The following is a 24,715-nucleotide window of genomic DNA, read 5'->3' on the forward strand; positions in this document are numbered from 1 at the left end:
CTGTTTCTTATCCTATGCAATAAGTAGCAGGATTCAACCAAGTTCCACAGATGGCTCATTGTAGTAGATCCACTACAGGAAGTAGAGGAGGGAGTACTAACTCTGTCACAGAGTGACCACTCACATACTGTTTATGTGTTTTCCCTCTTACAGCAAGCATGGCAGAGCATCTGGAATGCGAAGGAGCTGTAGATTGGGAAGAAAGGTGTATTACACTGGAATCTCAGCTGATGAAGTTCCGTATCCAGGCTAACAGGATCAGAGAATTGCTGGCAGAGAAGGTAATGTTACATGACTGCTGTGCAGGATAATATGCCCAGACCATTTAAAGCAATAGAAGCACAAAACTGCGCTCAGTGAAAAAACTTTCCCAGAATGAAAACTTTCAGCAGCACAACATAGCCAGATGCATGGATAGCCAGAGGCATGCTGGGATTTCAGTTATCTGCGAAGAAAGCTGAGAGCCAACAGCACAGACACAAGTCAGTTTAAGAAAGAGGAGTATGGTATTTATTAAAGGGATAGTGCATATAAGTAAACATTTATTCTTCAAGATTATGAATAGAGATTTTCAAAACAGTGTTTTTTTCCATGTTTGAGTACACAAAGAGGCGGCATGGTTGGCTCAGTGGCTAGCGTTACTGCCTAACTGCACTAAGATCCTGGGTTTATTTCTCAATAATACCTTGTCTGTGTGGAGTTTATGGGGTATATTCAATAAGTGTCGGATCCTTTCCGACAAGCATTGTCGGAAAAGGACACAGCCTCCAAGGCTCTCATCTCCAGTGGGCTGCCAATCATGGTGCTCACAAATGTGGAGCAAAGAATAGAAATGATCCGCATGTTTCTCCATATTTCACTCAGTACAGTATATAAAACCATTACGGTCTTTAGCATGCAAACAATTTCTGTGGCTCCCTCACATGCATTTCCTTTTACATATCTCTCATGTGAATTACAATTTACAGTGACGGAAACGGGGGGCATGGCTCGCGATCGTGGCACTCCTGCAAAGCCATGTCCCTTTTACATAGGCCATGCACCTTTTCCGGGTTGCGTTCGCCGCGCAGTTGTTCCGGCCAGCAATTCACAAATGTTGGGAGGTATGCTTTATGGAATACAGGTATTTACTGTATGCCATTAATTGACCTATACCATTATGGTTCCCGCCTCTCACTAGCACTTTTGGAGTCTTCTACCATCTTCCTGACTTCTAGATTTCTGTGCATACTTTTCATTGGTGTCTCTATTCCACCCACTGCCCTGCAAGCCTAAGCTCTGGAAGTGAGCCAGTCATAGTTGTTTTTCCTCACTATATTTCGCCTTGTGTTATCTTTAATATCCCTCCTCTTAGGAGCCAGATGAAGTCTTGCATATCACCGTATCTCCAGAATTGCGGTAAAACAATAATATCAAACTGTGCAGATCAGGCATGCATGACAGGAACACGTCATTACACAGAACTGTACAATACAGTAGGTGATGAGTTCACTCTCCACACATCTGATCTCCAATCAGTAACCACCAAGCAGACAGATTTCACTGAAATGACGGCATCATTATCTTTGTAGTTAATTGTTTTTTTGGTTTCAGAGATTATTTTACCTGTCTTTCTAAAACTCTTACTCACCCTAGATGAACAAAGCTTTCAATGTCTATATATGTATATATTGAAGAACAAACGGAGAGCGCACTCATGAATAATAAAACATACACAATTTTTACTTGAAACAGCTCTGATTCCAGCAGGTGACGTCACAACGGCCACGTCCCAGGCCTGACGTCACCTGCTGGAATCAGAGCTGGTTGAGAAGCAAGTTACAATATCGCTGTAGAACGGCATAGTGACTGTGCTATTCATGCTGACCTTTTTTAACCTTGATGTACGTGATTGTATGTTTCAAGTAAAAATTGTGCATGTTTTATTATTCATGAGTGCGTTCTCCGTTTTTATCATACTGCGGTGGCACGTAGTGGATTGAAGCGGCACTCGAATGATTTGAACAAATTCTGATATCCTAAGGATCTTTTGCGCAAGGACTGATCACTGTTCCATATATATATATATATATATATATATATATATATAGTCCTTGCAAGTGTGATCCTCATTCTTCACAACAGAAAGTGGGGAGATGATTCTCTGTTAGTTGAATGTACAATTTTATTCGATATTGTTTTTATTAAATCTCTTAATTGGTATACTTGTCTTGAGTTGTGTTGGCTCAGAGGTGCTAATTTCCCTGAATAATAGGGTTTAACCGATATACTGTATTTAGGTCTCAAGATATAGGCGCTATTTCACTATTGTTTCAATATATATATATATATATATATATATACACTGCTCAAAAAAATAAAGGGAACACTAAAATAACACATCCTAGATCTGAATGAATGAAATATTCTTATTAAATACTTTGTTCTTTACATAGTTGAATGTGCTGACAACAAAATCACACAAAAATTATCAATGGAAATCAAATTTATTAACCCATGGAGGTCTGGATTTGGAGTCACCCTCAAATTTAAAGTGGAGAAACACACTACAGGCTGATCCAACTTTGATGTAATGTCCCTAAAACAAGTCAAAATGAGGCTCAGTAGTGTGTGTGGCCTCCACGTGCCTGCATGACCTCCCTACAATGCCTGGGCATGCTCCTGATGAGGTGGCGGATGGTTTCCTGAGGGATCTCCTCCCAGACCTGGACTAAAGCATCCGCCAACTCCTGGACAGTCTGTGGTGCAACGTGGCATTGGTGGATGGAGCGAGACATGATGTCCTAGATGTGCTCAATTGGATTCAGGTCTGGGGAACGGGTGGGTCAGTCCATAGCATCAATGCCTTCGTCTTGCAGGAACTGCTGACACACTCCAGCCACATGAGGTCTAGCATTGTCTTGCATTAGGAGGAACCCAGGGCCAACTGCACGAGCATATGGTCTCACAAGGGGTCTGAGGATCTCATCTCGGTACCTAATGACAGTCAGGCTACCTCTGGCGAGCACATGGAGGGCTGTGCGGCCCCCCAAAGAAATGCCACCCCACACCATTACTGACCCATTGCCAAACCGGTCATGCTGGAGGATGTTGCAGGCAGCAGAACGTTCTCCTTGGCATCTCCAGACTCTGTCACGTCTGTCACATGTTCTCAGTGAGAACCTGCTTTCATCTGTGAAGAGCACAGTGCGCCAGTGGCGAATTTGCCAATCTTGGTGTTCTCTGGCAAATGCCAAATGTCCTGCACGGTGTTGGGCTGTAAGTACAACCCCCACCTGTGGGCGTTGGGCCCTCATACCACCCTCATGGAGTCTGTTTCTGATCGTTTGAGTAGACACATGCACATTTGTGGCTTGCTGGAGGTCATTTTGCAGGGCTCTGGCAGTGCTCCTCCTGTTCCTCCTTGCACAAAGGCGGAGGTAGCGGTCCTGCTGCTGGGTTGTTGCCCTCCTACGGCCTCCTCCACGTCTCCTGATGTACTGGCCTGTCTCCTGGTAGAGCCTGCATGCTCTGGACACTACGCTGACAGACACAGCAAACCTTCTTGCTACAGCTCGCATTGATGTGTCATCCTGGATGAGCTGCACTACCTGAACCACTTGTGTGGGTTGTAGGGAGGTCATACAGGCATGTGGAGGCCACACACACTACTGAGCCTCATTTTGACTTGTTTTAAGGACATTACATCAAAGTTGGATCAGCCTGTAGTGTGTTTTTCCACTTTAATTTTGAGGGTGACTCCAAATCCAGACCTCCGTGGGTTAATAAATTTGATTTCCATTGATAATTTTTGTGCGATTTTGTTGTCAGCACATTCAACTATGTAAAGAACAAAGTATTTAATAAGAATATTTCATTCATTCAGATCTAGGATGTGTTATTTTAGTGTTCCCTTTATTTTTTTGAGCAGTGTATATGTATATATATATATATATATATATATATACTTCCCAAATGGACTGGCACTCTCCTAACTGGTGTCCCTGACCTCGGTGCCTTCTGAGAAGATAATGCAGAATTCCAAAAAAGAGACAGCGGCACTCGAGGGTTTTGAAAATAGAAAAAGTTGTATTCAAAGACGATCACATGAAGCCGACGTTTCGGGGCTCACATGCCCCTTTGTCAAGGTGTGTAACGGCACACACCTTGACAAAGAGGCATGTGAGCCCCGAAACGTTGGCTTCATGTGATCGTCTTTGAATACAACTTTTTCTATTTTCAAAACCCTCGAGTGCCGCTGTCTCTTTTTTGGAATTATATATATATATATATATATATATATATATAGAGAGAGAGAGAGAGAGAGAGACTTATGGATATATAGGGCCTAATTGAGACCTGTACGCTGTTGGGCATTTTTGCAATCAGATAGCCGCCGCCCATAGAGAGTGAAAACCCGCCCCGTGCAAGTGTGCGAATGCACGTGTATGCCGTGTGAAAATTTCACCAGACAGCGGACATTTATTTATTTATTTATTAACAGTTTCTTATATAGCGCAGCAAATTCCGTTGCGCTTTACAATTTGAAATAACAATAACAAACTGGGTGATAACAGTCATAGAGGTAGGAAGGCCCTGCTCGCAAGCTTACAATTTGCAAATCCATTCGCAACTCACTAACAATCAAATGAGTTTTCCATACTGTGCAGTCTGTGAATAGCTCAGGACTTACTCCTACAGTGCAATACAAACAGGCTGATCGAGGCCGGAGCTGACGTCATATACCCTCCCAGAAAACGCTTGGGAACGCCTGTCTTTTTCCTGACACTCCCAGAAAACGGACAGTTATCACCCCCAAACACCCGCTTCCTGTCAATCACCTTGCGTACATCTAACGAACAAAATTTTTGCACTATTCTGTCGCTGTTTGGTGTCGTGGCTGCGCAATGTGGTGCATACACATGTGCAGTCGTTTGATAATAGGCCGCTGCACGATTTTGCACAACGGCTATCAGGTCTGAATTAGGCCCTTAGATATATATTGAATTCGGTTATGGATCAATGGCACGAAAGTCAGAAGGTTGACACCAAATGGTCTGCATGGTTAAATGGTCGAACAGGTCGACACACGAAAAAGCCAAAGTGGCTTTTTAATATATTTTTGTGTCAAAATGTTCCTTCCAACACGTGAACGCCCAATTAGTGCGCCAGATTGCTATTCCCAATTGTAGTCCATGTGTATAGTAAAGTATTAAAAAGTCCTGAAAAAAAAAAAAAAAAAAAAACAACTCATGTAGACCTTTTCATGTGTAGACCATTGGCACGTCGACCATATGCACGTTTACCATTTGGTGTCATCTTATTGCTTGTCGGCCTTTTCACGGTTGACCTATCACACGAATACCAAAGAATTCATGCCGTGTGAGACAACATCATTATTCATGCTACGCTTTAGATATTTGGATGAATCAGCCTCTTTCACTAGCACAGCGTGATGACATGAAACACAATCCGCTAACAGCGTTCCTGGGCTCATGAAACAGCTGGACAGTGAAAATGTGCATCCTAATGTTTTTCAGCTTGGTGGGAACCATTGGTTTGGAAATAAATCTTGTACCCCTTCCTGAGTCATGTCCATTGCAGTCCCTTTTATCCCTACCGCTGATGATGTGCTGTTGTTTTAGTACATGCTGTGAGATTGGCAGGACACTGGGGGTTTGCTTACACAGTCTGCAGCCTAAGGACTCAACTAACATTACACCCCACTATTATCATAAACATTGTAAGAGAATTGTATTGTGGTCAGTAGGGGATGCCGTTAGCGTCTCTTGCAACAAATATGCATATCCGCCTACTCAGATTTACATTGTTCTGGCACTTACACCGGCCTTTGGGGTCTATTTACTAAGCCTTGGATGGAGATAAAGTCGCTGGAGATAAAGTACCAGCCAATCGGCTCCTAACTGACATGTCACAGGCTGTGTTTGAAAAATGACAGGAGCCGACTGGCTGGTACGAATAATGGATGATGATGGTGATCACCAGCATTAACAAACCGCTCGTGATTGGCTATCTGCTGACGCTGGTTGCGGCTTTCTCCATTGCTTGGTCATATGTTATGCTTTTGTGGGCATATGTAAAACAATGGTTTTGCTTGTCCCCTTCCCCAACCCCCATATATAAGAGTTGTTACTGATTTATGAAACAAGTATTTGACGTTTTATCACTGGATAATAATGAATGTGTGTTTTGCACACAAAACAAATGGTTATATTATGACATGGTTAAAAACGTATGTGACGTGTGCCTGAAATAGACTCGGCGCATCTGCTTCTGATCTGTACATATCTTGTGATGTTTTCAGTTCCACCACGCATACATGCTTCGGCTCACTTATGCACCTATAATGTCACTAATAATGAATAAGTTAAAAATTAGCACCACGCTGGACCAGTATACCTAAGATGACCATGTATGTATTATTGCGGCTAATTCAGAGCTGATCGATCAAGTCTGAACTGCGAATGATTGACAAGCAGAGGTGGTAGCTGGGCGTGAGAGGGCCGGCGGCATTTGGACTCCGTTTAGGGGGGCGCGGTCCGGGCAACGCAGGTGTGCCCAAACCATTGGGGGGTGGGCCACGGCGGCTGCGTGACGTCACATGCAGCCTCTGTGACCCGAGCAGCGAGGAGTAGCTCCCTATCAGCGCGCAGGAGCTGCGCTGGCAGGGGGCTACTCTTCCAGTACAAAAGCGGCAATGCTTTTGTACTTGTGCAGGGGGGTCAGGTCTGACATGCGGTGCGGACTAGCCCTGTGCTGGGCGTCCCCCCGCATGTCTGTGTGACTGATTGTAGATGTGCTAAATGTAGCACCTCTACGATCAGGTCTGAATTAGGCCCATTGTTTGTTTGTTGTTTGGTTTTTATAAAACCTGCAATAATCATATAACATATCATGATAAATAGGATTAGGCTCTAGTATGGCTCTCTAGTACGTATATTTTCAGTTTCTTATATAGATAGCACATGTTACATTAGGCATGCTCGGATACTTCGTACACTTTGGCCTAGTAGAGCAAAACAATTGTTATTAGAACATTTAGAACTAAAAACACTGCCTTGTACGTTTAATCAGAAATATTTTTTGAGTTCTTTTCCTGTGATATCAGTCATCTCTGAATCAAGGTTGATGTTGCATCAAGTAGTTTAAAGAGACATTAACATAATCATTTTAAAGAAACGGGCTTTTTTTTTCAGTGCTACAATAATGATACAGACATATTTGCCAACATTTTTGACTTTCACCGAGGAAGATGTAGGAGGGGCGGCCCAAACAGTGCAGCTGCAGGGCACAGAACCAGCGCCCAGGGAGCACCATAGAAGGAATACGAGTGTCGGGTGTGTGACAAGGAGTTTCTGTGTAGCAGAGTTCCTCTCCAGGCATCCTACAGGGTGGAAAATAGTGGCGTTGGGACAGTGACCGTCCCTATTCCGTACTCCGTAAGGAACATTTGTTATGCGTCCAACTTCTTTCATTGCTTAGTGAAAACATTTGCATCTTTACAGACTGTGCCGTCTTGCCCAGCAAAAGCATGCTCCTATAACTAACTGCTGCATGTTTGGTAAGGTAAATGTTTGACATCAGAAAAGGAACTTTGTTCTGTGGATTTAATTTATGAATGGTCATAAGTGACTCTTATAATTTATTTTCAGTAGAAAGAGCAAATGCTGAAATGTCTGGGATCCTGGTCCTGTGATTCAGTGATGCATTCCCAGCTGCCACTTTGTGCACAGCTACTGTGCGAAACGATGTAAATTTCGCAGCCACTTGGATATGTGTTGTGATGCCCATCGGTGGCTTTGAGTTTTTCAGCATCTGCGTAAAAAGATGCCTGTGTTTTTGCCGCCACTCCTCTGTATGTCCCGCAAACGGTGGCTGCCTGTCAGTCAGTTAACAAATAAAAAAATCCTTTCTCCGTAGTACATCATTGCAAGACCATCGCGGCTTACATGTATGTGCAGACTAACGACAAACTGTGAAAAAATCGGTTTGGCGTACATCTCTGAATACGGCTCACTGTGATTGTGAATCTACGGTTCGCAGGAGGCACTGACGTTAGTGCACCACCCTGACTGGCATACTGTAGGACTTATATGTGCCTCCTGTTTAAAGAGCAGCACTGTGGCACATGCAGTATTATTATGGTGCACAAAGTGGGTTGGAAAAAAAAGTTTATAGCAATTCCTACAGAACACTGTGTTGTAATGGGATCCGGTCTGAAGATCGACAGTGTCTAGGTCGACCACTATAGGTCGACAGTCACTAGGTCGACATGGATGGAAGGTCGACAGGGTTTCTAGGTCGACATGTGCTAGGTCGACAGGTCTAAAGGTCGACATGAGTTTTTCACATTTTTTTTTGGGGGGGGGATTTTTTCATACTTAACGATCCACGTGGACTACGATTGGAACGGTAAAGTGTGCCGAGCGAAGCGAAGGCACCATGCCCGAAGCATGGCGAGCGAAGCGAGCCATGCGAGGGGACGCGGTGCACTAATTTGGGATCCCGGTCACTCTACGAAGAAAACGACACCCAAAAAAAAAATTCCTCATGTCGACCTTTAGACCTGTCGACCTAGCACATGTCGACCTAGAAACCCTGTCGACCTTCCATCAATGTCGACCTAGTGACTGTCGACCTATAGTGGTCGACCTAAACATTGTCGACCTAGATACTGTCAATAAAACGAACCACACCCGTTGTAATAGTGAATAATACTGTATATCACATGCTCCCATCTATCTCTAAAATGCGTGCTTTAAACGTTTACTACCAGTGTTGGGCTATTTGGTGTTGGTTATAGGTGTTAAAAATATTTAATAAATGCTTCATTTCACAAGCCTGCATTATAGTTGGTTATACTCCAGTGGCTCGCCCACTTACTCTGGAGAGCACAAATGTGATCTCACACTCCATGAGTGGAAAATAAAGTGATATTAGCTGTTATTTTTAGCCTGGTGTATATTTTTCCGTCACATTCTGCTGAATTAAAGCTGATTTAGGACATAGTTGTGTTAAAATCCAACTAAACCGTACCTTTTGTTATTATCTTGTCATAACAGCTGACGTGTCCGCAGACATCCCATCTATATTTATTGGGTGCTCAGTTTGTGTTAGAGACACAGGGAGTCAGCATCTGACTTCCAATGAAAGATACTTTGTTGGAGTCTGAAGCTGGAGCTGTACTGTCTGGGAGCGGAATTTCAGGAATCATAAGGGGAAATGGGCCAAGTTTGCCACATGTATCGGTTTTCTAAACGAATATTATTCCAAAGTGCAGTTTTTTTTCCTCCTTGCTGCAGCAGAAGATATGTGATTTTAGTTATCGTTACTGGTATGAGGTGTAATTAGGGGTGAGCAGGAGGGGCCGCAGTACAGAGTGTAGACAAGATAAAGTGGGGGAGGGGGTGCAATATTGTATTGGAAAAGATGACATGGCATTGTGAAAAGTGGACACTCCATGGTGGAAAGGGTCAGGCATGGTTTAACTTTTGTAAAGTGGGGCAAAATTATAAAACCCTGTAATCAGGGTGCAAAATGGTTACTCCTATGCCTTTCTCTTTATTTCTAAAAATGTTAAATCGGTTCATTGTTTCTATAGTATTTCTTGCAGAGTTACATGTAATAAATAAAACCCTCCATAACTAACCATTGCATACTGACCTAACAGATAGCTGTCTACTGTCCCGGAATGTCTATGACAGTGGTTCTCAAACTCAGGGGCAGATGTATTAAGCCTGGAGAAATGATAAAGCGGTTATAAAGCAGTGATAAGTACAAGGCTATAATGCACCAGCCAATCAGCTCCTAAAATTTAGGAGTCACTATTTCAAGTGACTTGAAGGCAGGAAAGCAATGCAACAAAGCAATGAGAAAGGCAAGTCAGATGCTTGGTTGCATAGGGAGAGGAATCAGTAGCAGGAAAAAAGAAGTGATAATGCCACTGTATAGGTCATTGGACAGCCCCATCTGGAATACTGTGTCCAGTTCTGGAGACCCTATCTCCAGAAGGATATAAATACATTAGAGAGTGTACAAAGAAGGGCAACTAAAATGGTGCATGGCCTACATCACAAAACTTACCCGGAAAGGCTAAAAGATCTTAACATGTATAGTTTGGAGGAGAGAAGGGAAAGGGGGGACATGATAGAAACTTTCAAATATATCAAGGGTCTTAACAAAGTTCAGGAGGGAAACATTCTTCAAAGGAAAAGAAGTATTAGAACTCGAGGGCATACATTGAAACTGGAGGGGAGGAGGTTCAGGGGAAATTTAAGGAAAAATTACTTCACAGAAAGGGTAGTGGATAAGTGGAATAGCCTCACATCAGAGGTGGTAGAGGCTAAGACTGTAGGGCAATTTAAACATGCTTGGGACAGGCATATGAATATCCTTACAAAGAATTAAGGTTAAAAAAGGGTTGAGATTGCCTAAAGGATAAAATAAAAAAGGGGCAGACTAGATGGGCCAAGTGGTTCTTATCTGCCGTCAAATTCTATGTTTCTATGTTTCTATGTAACTTCCAATTTACATATTGGAGCCGATTGGCTGGTGTGTTATCACCTTACATTTATCACTGCTTTATCACTTCTCCAGGCTTAATACATCTGCCCCTCAGTCCTCAGGACCCCACACGGTTCACGTTTTCCATGTCACCCAGCAGGTGCACTGTGTATCACCAACTGTCACATTTTAAAAATCTACAGGTAACCTGCAAAACATGGATCGTGTGGGGTCCTGAGGACCGAGTTTTTCCTGAGGATCTGTGGTCTATGAGATTCGCAAATTAGGGGAGCCTCAAACTGCCTTAGAGAGCAAGCAGTTTTCTTGCATGGGTACTTACCGCTTACCTGCCTGCAGGTGGCCTGGCATGTGCCCTGGCCCCTGATGTGTTTCTCACAACTGCCATGATGTAGGCAAGACAGTCCTGATTTTCCAGCATATTGTAAAGGTCTTTGCCTTTTCAGTGTCACCTGCAGCAGGTACGAGAGGCAGGGCCCATTTTAGTACTTTAAATTCAGGCAGGGCACAGCCAGCTGAAACAGACTCGGTTTAATGTTACATTCTCTGGAATGACAAGTAGGAGCTGATTATTTGCTATGAGAGCAACTTATCTACTTGTCCTTGACGCTCTACTCTTTGAAAGACCTGATACATCTCCCTCTATATCAGTTACTGGTTCAAGTTGACAATGCTAAATTCCTTGTCGTATAAACAACCCTTTATGAAGCTAAGAACACTGTACGCTGTTTGCTCAAGAAGTACCGTAATGGTACGCTATTGGCGTAGCGATCGCTCAGCCGTAGGCGAGACGCTCAAGCGTCACGTTCGCTCACGGCCCAGTGATCACAGGACACGTTATTGGCTATGTCTAGGGGAATGATTCGCTATGGCGTAGCATACGCTCGAGACCACGAGGAGGTCACCAGCGGCGCAGACGCTCACAACGCTATACCTTTATGTTAAAACCTTATACCAATGAAATACACTGAATACCTTAATGTGAGTACAGGGTGTAAATGCAACCTTGTGTAACCTGACTAACTACAAAGCTGCTTGAGCGTCACCGACGCTCAAGTGAACACTTAACACTATAGAAAATACACAGATACTGGTTTAGGTTCCAAAGCCTATTAACTGTATTATATCTAATATACTTGTAAAAGGGGATAACAGTACAAATGATACACTACAATATAACAGAGACTACCTAACCAGATAACTACACAAGAAATACAATACAATACAATACAATTACTATTTATGGGAAAATGGAAGGGGAAGAGAAGAAGAGAGAGATAGAGAGAAATGGCTCATGATAACATTAAATAAGAGACAACATGGTTGCAGATAAAACTACACATGTGAGAGACAATCGCTGCGCAGTTAGTCAATGCTGAATACAGCATGGGATGGAAGCTAGACTCCATTTTGAGAAACCTCCACTTGATTCCAAAGACCACACCACATGGCTGAAAGGGGGAGGGGAAGACATCCAGCAGCAGCCATTTTAGATTTGCAGGTCCAAACACATGGCACTCTGTACTAAACCACAATCACATAGCAGAAAACACAAGACTCCATTTTCTTCCAAAATGTCCAAGCCTCAAAACAATGCATATGTTCTGATTTTACAATTCCAAACCATCTAAAACACCTTTCACAATGTAATCCAACTTCCTAGAACCATCTCATAATTTCACATCCCAAACAACTTCAGTATCTCAATAACCAGAGCATATTCATCACAAGACCAGATCACAATGTAATTAACACAACCGTAACTGCATGGTGGTATTTATGATTAACAGGATATATATTATAACTAACCAGCACAATCTATTTTAAATCTCCATTGGCAAACAAATACCACAAATACTATGCTACAGATTGTATACTGTTCCAATTTATCACAGACTTCACAGAGTATCCACAAACACCCAACAATCACACAACCAAGTTACAATATCCTATTTAAACTAGAAAGCAATCTGTCTGTTTCCTTATCTAGCCATGTGAAGTTCAATACTTAGCCTTTAGTTTGGAAGATGTCCTGGGGATTCAGCCGCCATGCTGCTTGGTGCCAGGTAGCTGTGTGTGTGTCTGTGAGTGTAGCTACATTACATCTGTTCTCTGAGGCCACACCTGACCACTACCTTCCTGTTTGACCAGTACCTGGGGGAGGGGTCTTTCTTTCTCCTTTGTATTGAGTCACCATTCTCTTTGTATATGCTAATCAGGTTCAGCCCTGAAAACTTAGTAAAAGGTTGTCTTGAGCATCATATTGTTCTAACAATATGATCTTAGCTTTTATACATATAATCATATCTATCCGCTGCAATGTCCCACAACAACACAACAGGCCTCAAACTAACCCACACCTGATTCTGCTTGCTTCAATACCAAACATGATGTGTTTATCTGGTTCGGTTCGAATGATACACATCCATGACATTAATTCATTAGCCAATTCTAAATCTCCATGATGTCTGGTGCTGTTCATTATTATAACCATGTACTGTATGAAACAAGTGCCGAATCCATCTCTGTGCCATGTCCGAGCAAATGCGTGTGTTTCCATATATTGCTGTGCTCGCTGCGCATATTTGCAAGTATAGCGACTTATATGTGTGCAGTTTATATGGTCTCTCTATGTAATATTTTTGACTTTGACAGGTCCACCCTTTGGCAGTCACCAATAACTGCCACTTCCTAAAACATTTCAAAAAGAGAAAAATATATATCAGGGGTTAATACATTTCAATGGTTGGGTAAGGGAGGAGAGAGGAGAAGGTGTGAAGAGGGTATGACCTAGTGAGATAGCAGAAGCATGTGTGTATGAATCCATGTTTGGGGGGTCATGTATCATCGTGCCGTACGTGTTGTACATCAAGCTTCGAGGTATTGCGAAGTATACATTTGAATTCCTTCTTATCCCGTACTAAGGGTCTGTGGATGGGCTGTCAAACTCTACCGAGCTCATTTCGGCTGTGGTTGTAACAAAATGGGGGAGCACATTTTAGTTGATGATACATGAATGGGGGAGGTATGTGGTTGCTGATATCTGTGCCTGTATTCCCTATCGACTATGTGTGTCATTACCTGAGGGTTGTAGAGATGAAGATAAAGAACACTTATGGAGAATGCAATGATATTCTATGTCAGGGAAATGTACATCTGTCGTTGAGGTTGTGTTCGGTATCTGTTGAGAGTCGTCTTCTTTGCGCTGTATTGCTCCTTAGGCATGAGCAAATAGCTTTGTCAGAGCCATCGGATTTACAAAAAAATGTTGGGCTAGCGTGAGTTTAAAAGTACTAGGGAAACTGGGGATCCATGGCAAAGTTCATCAAGTGTCCATTTCTCAAGTGGTCAAAAGCTGCATCTTTGGTCTTGTCTGTTGTCTTGTCTGTATACCGTCTCGTCAACTTCCTCGTCCAAGGGGTCTTTGTATCTTGGAGAAAAGCAGAAAAACAGGTGAAAGAAACGGACCGTATAATCGCATTTTCATCACATCATGGTTTCTATCATTGGGTCATATACCAAATCCAGGTTAATTACAGTTTCCTCACTCCTTAGACTCATTACCTCAGGTAGTACTTTTCCAATACAACACAATCCTTCAGAGTTTGGGGCAAGCCGCTCATACGCCTTTCTCCCGCATATGAAATATGCGTCATCCTCTACTGGCTATGTGGCGTACAAGCTCTGTATCTGTAGGCATTCTATCTGCTCTATGCGAAAAGGTCATGGTTAGGTTGCTCCATGACACTTCCCAATTTCCCGGCTTTCGGGGATTGGAGATGTTAAAACATAATAGGGACCTATCCACATGGTATTGGTGGAGCTTCAAACTAGGAGGGCTGGAGATGTTAAACCTCCGGTCCACCGGTCTCCCACCCTTTAGCTCAAGTACCTCCCCTAATGTTAAAGGAAATGGTACTAGCCCTGATTTACTATGACCCTGAGGTACTTGAGAGCATACCCAACAATCAGTTTTATTTAACACACTACCCACTAAGGAGTGATAGTCACTCAATGGATGCCGGTCCATATGGATATTAAGACTGGATTGGCATTTCTTTATGCATCCATCTTCAACCATTGTCACAGAGCCTTCAGATACAGTTTTCTTTTTGAACTAACAATCCTTCACAATTGTTTACAAATAACATGGTTGTTAGATCGTGCCCGGTACTCGCCTTTGCTTGGTGATTGGGTTGCTATTGGAAATTTACACCTCCGTCTCAGTCATCAGGACCTTTCTGGATCCTTTCTCGACCTCACTGGTACTCTCACCGAAACAGACTGCTCTGGTCAACATCATGGTTAACGGGAAAATCCATATCACAGTCTCTTGGGGCAAGTCCATCTTACAGGAGGAGAAAAGAAGAAATTTGTAAAGGGGGTATAAGAAAACAGTTTGAGGGGGAGAGAACTTGTTACGATAATAAGTTCTCTCGTCTTGTTGTTCTTCTTGTTCTGCTGTCCTCTCAAAGGTGCTGTCTCTCAGTCTTCCAAACGAACATTCTGGTGATGCAATATTCCTTCCTAACCGGCGATCTTTCTGTAAGGAGAAAAAATCTGGCATTACCATTGGTCCAACTGAGGGGTGACATACCATCTTTAAACCATGGAAACATGAGTGGGAAGAGAGAGACAACAAAAAAAAACAAAAGAGATAGAGAACAATTCATGTGCATATATACATTACATAACTCGACAATAACCATCAATAAGAAAAGAGAAACAAAGCATTTTTAAACATTGTCAACATTAAGAAAACATTGTTAGCATTAGAAAAACATTGTCAGACTTATTAGGCTGTCATATCTATGTGTCTAATGGTCTCCTTGAGCAGTCCCTCCCCACCAGCACCTGCATTACTCCACTGTCTGTATCTGGCCAGAAATACATTGTGGCGGAGGTCATGCTGGGGTTTGGTAGACTTCTGCAAGGACCAAGTGGATATGCAATGTGTGAATTCTTACCACTACTCGTCAGAGATGGGGATAGAGAGAGAGAGAGAAAAAAAACATTTCACTGATACATTTACAACGTTTCACCTGGTCATTCCTGTGTCTTTCAGTGAATGACCTCCCAATTTATTAACCGTTACCTCAGGCTTACCATCAGTCGTATGGTCACCTTTCTTGACTACCTATCATGGGTGTGGCCCAAAATTCTTCCTATATGATCCCTGATTATAATTTGGTGTGTCATAACTTTTGCTCATTTTCATGTCCAGGGGGTCTGATTTTATGTGGGCTGTTGCAGTTACTGGCATAATGCCCTTCTCTTTTGCACAGATCACAAATCCTTAAGTTCCTCCATGTGCCAATGGCCTGGGGTTTTGGTTGATTTGATGCCTCCTCAAACGCTTGGATGCTCATCACCATCAACCGCTTTCCCTGTACCTACCTGATTCCTTGGATACCATGATTATGTCGTTGTCTAGGGGGTTGATATACCTTCTGTGAATCTTTGATCATACAGTTAGATCTTTCCTAGGATCTGGGTAATCAGACATGATTGATCTCAATTCTGTCCGGGACCAGGGATGGCGCATTGCACTGTCCTTGACGGGAATGGTTCCCTGATCGTCAGTCTTCCCATTGGGGACTGTGATCACCCTGACAGGACTAAACTCAATCACATCACCTTGTTTTGGTCTTACAATATGGGGTACCTCTGTTTGTGCGTGATATGAAACATTGTACGTACCTGTGGACACGACCTCACCTGACCCTCCGTTAGGGGGTTCGATTATTGCCTTTACCAATTTGGTCGTGTCCACCTGGATGGCTTTTGTGATGGTTGCTGGAAGAGGTGCTGACATCGTTCTGGGCTCACTGTCTTGTTTGTATTCCTGAGGGAGGTTTGACATGGGGGGCAACTTGCACAGGTTAATAGTTGTACATTCAACAGTATTACAATAATCATAGTTACATTTATTACACTTATTCTTATAATCTATATTACAGTTGCTAAGAGCGTTTTTATTGTTCCACTTTTGTGCTTTTCTCTCCGCAATCAACTCCTCTCCTGCTGCCATGTCTCTCCCCTCAAGATAAGAGTCAGAAAAGTCAATAGACTCTTTTTGTAATTCACTTTCCTGTTGCCATAACTGTAAATATTCATAATGTTTATTTTGTCTCTTCGTTGGTTCAACGAGACTTATCCTCCTCCTTAAATTTTGTAACACTACTGGACTGAAGCTACCTATTCTTGGGAATTTGTCCCTGTCTTGTACAGTCATTCTCTCCCATTCATCACATAAAACTTCAGCGTGATTTCCATATTTCTTACACATCACATATCGTGCCGACCCGATGGATCGGTTCTCTGAATCAACCCGAACCGAGGTTGATCGCCCCCTACCTGAACAAATGGCCCCCATAATCTGCAGGCGTTGCCTATTCCTCCTTGAATATCAAGGCTTTCAGCGAACCCTTACAAACAAACCAAGATGTCCTTGGGCAGGCCGGCGGTGGTGGTTTATCAAGTACCCCACTTACTTCTCGCCCACGTTGGCCTGTGCTGCAATCACTGTAGCCAGAGCTGCTGTACCCAACCTAGGGCCCCTGTGAACCTTTATTTACTGGAACATATGAGGGTTACCCGCAGGACACTTACTCTTTCCAGTAAAGTTGGGGTTGTTAGATAGTTCCTGAGTGACCAGCGAACTTCCCTTCCAAAAATAAAAAATTACACAAATCACGTCAGAATGTACAAATAGCGTTTGTGACCACTTTACTCTAATGGTATTAGGTCAGATTACTAACTACTGCACACAATTACGTGCGGTCCAATCGTTCAGTACACGAGCACTACTTGTCATGTACTGAAAGATCAATGGAATCGATGTTTCCGGCCGCGATTCCTTCAGCGAGAGCTTGTATGGCCTATATGGGTTCTGCACCAACACCCCAGGCGTTGTGCCACTGTACTTTTATAGCGGACCTCTTTGTCTATTTTACCTGTTACCTTATGACCTCCTGGTCTGTTACCTTATGACCTCCTGGTCTTGTTACCTTATGACCTCCTGGTCTTGTTACCTTATGACCTCCTGGTCTTGTTACCTTATGACCTCCTGGTCTTGTTACCTTATGGTCCGCTATACTCTAATGCTCAAATATTATTTAACCAGAGATGCCTCCCTAGCCACCGTATATGTCACTTACACGTATGTCCCTTGACGAGTACCCGGCTTTCCTTTTGGTTCCACCTTAAAGTTATATAAACTTTTGTATACAAAACACACTCACTCAACACATGTACACTTTGTTTCTATATCTATTTCTGCGCAGAAATTGTCTTTAGCCCAACAGTGTTACCAATTAGGAGCAGGATCTGTTAAACTAAATTTCAGATTCTCCAAAAATAGACTTGCGTTATTTTCCGCGTCGCGTTATCTACCGCTGTGCGTTACTTATCGCCTTTGCGTTACTTCACTTTATCACAACTTGAGCTACGTGGGCGTAACCGGACGCTACGTTGCGTAATGAACGCTGCGTGCGTCTGCCTTTGGATTGCGTACGCTAGTCTTTGTTAGCGACACGTGTACGCAATGCAAAGGATCCACCGTAACACAATATATTTATTTATCAATGTAGGTGATCCCTGATCATCTACCGCAATCCACACTGACTGCCTTGTATCTTCAGACAAACCGTGTGTTGTTCTATACTTTAACTATTACCTCTACTATTAAATAACAGCAAATCTCCTTTTAGCACTTTCTATCAACTATAAAATTTGGCAAACAGGAATAGTGATATACGAAAAATGAAACAGAAATGCAGATATATGCGTGCGTACGCAAGACAAAAGAAAAATAAACAGTTTTAAAAAGACACAAGCGTTTTGTTCTTACTTCCGGTTACCGGGTTCCTTCAGCACTCTTTATCTAAGCGAAGCAGACGCTTATCCCGCCAGCACTATGAGACAATCTCCCACCCTTTGCTGGGGGATAATGTCTGCTGATCTACCTAGTGCAGATGTGAGAAGTATAGGACGAGCCCGCAATTGACAATGCTAAATTCCTTGTCGTATAAACAACCCTTTATGAAGCTAAGAACACTGTACGCTGTTTGCTCAAGAAGTACCGTAATGGTACGCTATTGGCGTAGCGATCGCTCAGCCGTAGGCGAGACGCTCAAGCGTCACGTTCGCTCACGGCCCAGTGATCACAGGACACGTTATTGGCTATGTCTAGGGGAATGATTCGCTATGGCGTAGCATACGCTCGAGACCACGAGGAGGTCACCAGCGGCGCAGACGCTCACAACGCTATACCTTTATGTTAAAACCTTATACCAATGAAATACACTGAATACCTTAATGTGAGTACAGGGTGTAAATGCAACCTTGTGTAACCTGACTAACTACAAAGCTGCTTGAGCGTCACCGACGCTCAAGTGAACACTTAACACTATAGAAAATACACAGATACTGGTTTAGGTTCCAAAGCCTATTAACTGTATTATATCTAATATACTTGTAAAAGGGGATAACAGTACAAATGATACACTACAATATAACAGAGACTACCTAACCAGATAACTACACAAGAAATACAATACAATACAATTACTATTTATGGGAAAATGGAAGGGGAAGAGAAGAAGAGAGAGATAGAGAGAAATGGCTCATGATAACATTAAATAAGAGACAACATGGTTGCAGATAAAACTACACATGTGAGAGACAATCGCTGCGCAGTTAGTCAATGCTGAATACAGCATGGGATGGAAGCTAGACTCCATTTTGAGAAACCTCCACTTGATTCCAAAGACCACACCACATGGCTGAAAGGGGGAGGGGAAGACATCCAGCAGCAGCCATTTTAGATTTGCAGGTCCAAACACATGGCACTCTATACTAAACCACAATCACATAGCAGAAAACACAAGACTCCATTTTCTTCCAAAATGTCCAAGCCTCAAAACAATGCATATGTTCTGATTTTACAATTCCAAACCATCTAAAACACCTTTCACAATGTAATCCAACTTCCTAGAACCATCTCATAATTTCACATCCCAAACAACTTCAGTATCTCAATAACCAGAGCATATTCATCACAAGACCAGATCACAATGTAATTAACACAACCGTAACTGCATGGTGGTATTTATGATTAACAGGATATATATTATAACTAACCAGCACAATCTATTTTAAATCTCCATTGGCAAACAAATACCACAAATACTATGCTACAGATTGTATACTGTTCCAATTTATCACAGACTTCACAGAGTATCCACAAACACCCAACAATCACACAACCAAGTTACAATATCCTATTTAAACTAGAAAGCAATCTGTCTGTTTCCTTATCTAGCCATGTGAAGTTCAATACTTAGCCTTTAGTTTGGAAGATGTCCTGGGGATTCAGCCGCCATGCTGCTTGGTGCCAGGTAGCTGTGTGTGTGTCTGTGAGTGTAGCTACATTACATCTGTTCTCTGAGGCCACACCTGACCACTACCTTCCTGTTTGACCAGTACCTGGGGGAGGGGTCTTTCTTTCTCCTTTGTATTGAGTCACCATTCTCTTTGTATATGCTAATCAGGTTCAGCCCTGAAAACTTAGTAAAAGGTTGTCTTGAGCATCATATTGTTCTAACAATATGATCTTAGCTTTTATACATATAATCATATCTATCCGCTGCAATGTCCCACAACAACACAACAGGCCTCAAACTAACCCACACCTGATTCTGCTTGCTTCAATACCAAACATGATGTGTTTATCTGGTTCGGTTCGAATGATACACATCCATGACATTAATTCATTAGCCAATTCTAAATCTCCATGATGTCTGGTGCTGTTCATTATTATAACCATGTACTGTATGAAACAAGTGCCGAATCCATCTCTGTGCCATGTCCGAGCAAATGCGTGTGTTTCCATATATTGCTGTGCTCGCTGCGCATATTTGCAAGTATAGCGACTTATATGTGTGCAGTTTATATGGTCTCTCTATGTAATATTTTTGACTTTGACAAAGTGTATGTGAGGTTCTGATTGGATCTCACCTATCACTAATACTATCAGATCCACCATAGGATGGATCGAATGGAAGCTGACATTTAGGGCTCTATTCATGAAGCAGTGAAAAGAGTGGAAAAGTGAGCCTGAGGAGAAGTTGCCCATGGCAACCAATCAGTGTTGACGTAACATTTATAAAGTGCATTCTATAAAATGATACGTTGCAGCTGATTGGGCACTGGTTCACTTCTCCACACTTTTCACTGTTTCATGAATAGACCCCCTTAATGAACTATCATTTGAAAATAACCATGACTGTCATAGTGCATGTGTGTAGCAGAGTTCCTTCAGTATTGCGTCTCAGAATACGCTCTAGGGCATGGGTCTTCATCCTGTGGCCCTCCAGCTGCTGTGAAACTACACATCCCAGCATGCCCAGCCACAGTTTTGCTATTAAGGTATGCTAAAACTGAGGCAGGGCATGCTGGGATGTGTAGTTTCACAGCAGCTGGAGGGTCGCAGGTTGAAGACCCATGCTCTAGGGTCTTCAAAATAAATAACATTAAAAAAATATGTTTAATTGAAACATAAAAAAAAAGTGACAACATTACAAATATCATACCAATCATAAAGTAGCCACCCAATTCCTCTTATATTTCCAGGCTAGTATTTAGGTCTGATGTACATCTCAATTACTAGGACCTGTACAGTATGTGTCAAATAGTGTAGATATATTTGGTTTCCCTACGTGACTACAAATTGCTATAAATATCAGGCCTTTCGTTTATTATTATAGAAAGTAACTATGGGAACAATCATAGAAAAGTATATATTTTTCTCTAACGTCCTAGTGGATGCTGGGGACTCCGTAAGGACCATGGGGAATAGCGGGCTCCGCAGGAGACTGGGCACTCTAAAGAAAGATTTAGTACTATCTGGTGTGCACTGGCTCCTCCCTCTATGCCCCTCCTCCAGACCTCAGTTAGAATCTGTGCCCGGCCAGAGCTGGGTGCTCCTAGTGGGCTCTCCTGAGCTTGCTAGAAAAAAAGTATTTTGTCAGGTTTTTTATTTTCAGAGAGCTTCTGCTGGCAACAGACTCTCTGCTACGAGGGACTGAGGGGAGAGAAGCAAACCTACTCACGGCAGCTAGGTAGCGCTTCTTAGGCTACTGGACACCATTAGCTCCAGAGGGATCGAACACAGGTACCTAACCTTGATCGTCCGTTCCCGGAGCCGCTCCGCCGTCCCCCTCGCAGAGCCAGAAGAACAGAAGCAGCAGAAGCATGAAGACGTCGAAATCGGCAGCTGAAGACTCCTGTCTTCACTTAAGGTAGCGCACAGCACTGCAGCTGTGCGCCATTGCTCCCACAGCACACCGCACACTCCGGTCACTGTAGGGTGCAGGGCGCAGGGGGGGGCGCTCTGGGCAGCAATTAAGTACCTTTTTGGCAAAAAGAGACATATATACAGTCTGGGACTGTATATATGCCCGAGCCCCCGCCATTTTTTACACATTAAAGCGGGACAGAAGCCCGCCGCTGAGGGGGCGGGGCCTTCTTCCTCAGCACACCAGCGCCATTTTCTCTTCACAGCTCCGCTGGAAGGACGCTCCCCAGGCTCTCCCCTGCAGTATACAGGTGCATTAGAGGGTAAAAAAGAGAGGGGGGGGGGCACATAAATTTAGGCGCAGTGATATATTAACAGCAGCTACAGGGTAAACACTAAGGTACAGTGTAATCCCTGGGTTATATAGCGCTGGGGTGTGTGCTGGCATACTCTCTCTCTGTCTCCCCAAAAGCCTTTGTGGGGTCCTGTCCTCAGTCAGAGCATTCCCTGTGTGTGTGCTGTGTGTCGGTACGCCTGTGTCGACATGTTTGATGAGGAAGGATACGTGGAGGCAGAACAAGTGCAGCTGAGTGTGGTGTCGCCGCCGACGGTGCCGACACCTGATTGGATGGATATGTGGAAGGTGTTAAATGATAATGTAAACTCCTTGCATAACAGATTGGATAAAACTGTAACCGTGGGACAGTCAGGGTCTCAACCCATGCCTGATCCTACAGCGCAGAGGCCGTCAGGGTCTCAAAAGCGCACACTATCCCAGATAGTTGACACAGATGTCGACACGGAATCTGACTCCAGTGTCGATGACGATGAGGCAAAGTTGCAGCCTAAAATGACTAAAGCCATCCGCTACATGATTGTAGCAATGAAGGATGTATTACACATTTCTGAGGAAAATCCTATCCCTGACAAGAGGATTTATATGTATGGGGAGAAAAAGCATGAAGTGACTTTTCCCCCTTCACATGAATTAAATGAATTATGTGAAAAAGCGTGGGATTCCCCTGACAGGAAGGTGATAGTTTCCAAGAGATTACTTATGGCGTATCCTTTCCCGCCAACGGACAGGTTACGCTGGGAATCCTCCCCTAGGGTAGACAAGGCGTTGTCACGCTTGTCTAAGAAGGTGGCCCTGCCGTCTCCGGATACGGCCGCCCTAAAGGATCCTGCGGATAGAAAGCAGGAAGCTATCCTGAAGTCTGTTTATACACATTCTGGCACACTGCTGAGGCCAGCAATTCGGCCTGGATGTGTAGTGCGGTAGCTGCATGGACGGATACTCTGTCTGAGGAGATAGATACCCTGGACAGGGACACTGTTCTACTGACCCTGGCACATATCAAGGACGCGGTCCTATATATGCGGGATGCCCAGAGGGACATTTGCCTGCTGGGCTCTAGAGTTAACGCAATGTCCATTTCTGCCAGAAGGGTCTTATGGACTCTGCAATGGACAGGGGATACCGACTCAAAAAAACACATGGAGGTTTTACCTTATAAGGGTGAGGAATTGTTTGGGGACGGTCTCTCGGACCTAGTTTCCACAGCTACGGCTGGGAAGTCAAATTTCTTGCCTTATGTCCCTCCACAACCTAAGAAAGCACCGTATTACCAAATGCAGTCCTTTCGTTCTCAGAAGAGCAAGAAGGTCAGAGGTGCGTCCTTTCTTGCCAGAGGCAGGGGTAGAGGAAAAAAGCTGCACCATGCAGCTAGTTCCCAGGAACAAAAGTCTTCCCCGGCTTCCACTAAATCCACCGCATGACGCTGGGGCTCCACAGGCGGAGCCAGGAGCCGTGGGGGCGCGTCTCCGACATTTCAACCACCAGTGGGTTTGCTTACAGGTGGATCCTTGGGCTATACAAATTGTGTCTCAGGGATACAAGCTGGAATTCGAGGTGATGCCCCCTCACCGTTACCTAAAATCGGCCTTACCAACTTCCCCCATGGAAAGGGAGATAGTGTTGGCGGCAATTCACAAACTTTTTCTCCAGCAGGTGGTGGTAGAGGTTCCCCCCCTTCAACGGGGAAGGGGCTACTATTCCACTGTGTTTGTGGTACCGAAACCGGACGGTTCGGTCAGACCCATTTTAAATTTAAAATCCCTGAACATTTATCTGAAGAAATTCAAGTTCAAAATGGAATCGCTCAGAGCGGTCATTGCAAGCCTGGAGGAAGGGGATTTTATGGTGTCTCTGGACATCAAGGATGCTTACTTGCATGTCCCCATTTATCCGCCTCATCAGGAGTACCTCAGGTTTGTGGTACGGGACTGTCATTACCAATTCCAGACGCCGCTTGGCCTGTCCACGGCACCGAGAATATTTACCAAGGTGATGGCGGAAATGATGGTGCTCCTTCGGAAGCAAGGGGTTACAATTATCCCATACTTGGACGATCTCCTCATAAAGGCGAGGTCCAGGGAGCAGTTGCTGATCAGCGTAGCGCACTCTCAGGAAGTGTTGCGTCAGCACGGCTGGATTCTGAACATTCCAAAGTCGCCGCTAATTCCTGCGACGCGTCTGCCCTTCCTGGGCATGATTCTGGACACAGTCCAGAAGAAGGTGTTTCTCCCGGAGGAGAAGGCTCAGGAGTTTGTGACTCTGGTCAGAGACCTCCTAAAGCCAAAACAGGTGTCGGTGCATCACTGCACACGAGTCCTGGGAAAGATGGTGGCGTCATACGAAGCCATTCCCTTCGGCAGGTTCCATGCGAGGATCTTTCAGTGGGATCTGCTGGACAAGTGGTCCGGATCGCATCTTCAGATGCATCGGATGATCACCCTATCCCCCAGGGCCAGGGTGTCTCTTCTGTGGTGGCTACAAGGTGCTCACCTCCTCGAGGGCCGCAGATTCGGCATACAGGACTGGGTCCTGGTGAC

The 24,715-nt window shown here is 43.8% G+C and overlaps 1 protein-coding gene across 2 annotated transcripts in view; it reads left to right on the forward strand.

Annotated features, from left to right (window-relative positions):
- Window positions 1-24,715, forward strand: part of PLEKHH2 (pleckstrin homology, MyTH4 and FERM domain containing H2) — a 417,559-nt gene that overhangs the window by 93,941 nt on the left and 298,903 nt on the right. For both annotated transcript variants that reach the window (XM_063918337.1, XM_063918336.1), the window contains exon 2: window positions 154-281. In XM_063918337.1, coding sequence (XP_063774407.1) covers window positions 159-281 — 123 coding nt within the window. In that variant the 5' untranslated portion in view covers window positions 154-158. The remainder of the gene's footprint in view (window positions 1-153; window positions 282-24,715) is intronic.

Source organism: Pseudophryne corroboree, chromosome 4 (assembly GCF_028390025.1).
Source record: "Pseudophryne corroboree isolate aPseCor3 chromosome 4, aPseCor3.hap2, whole genome shotgun sequence".
Classification (NCBI taxonomy): domain Eukaryota; kingdom Metazoa; phylum Chordata; class Amphibia; order Anura; family Myobatrachidae; genus Pseudophryne; species Pseudophryne corroboree.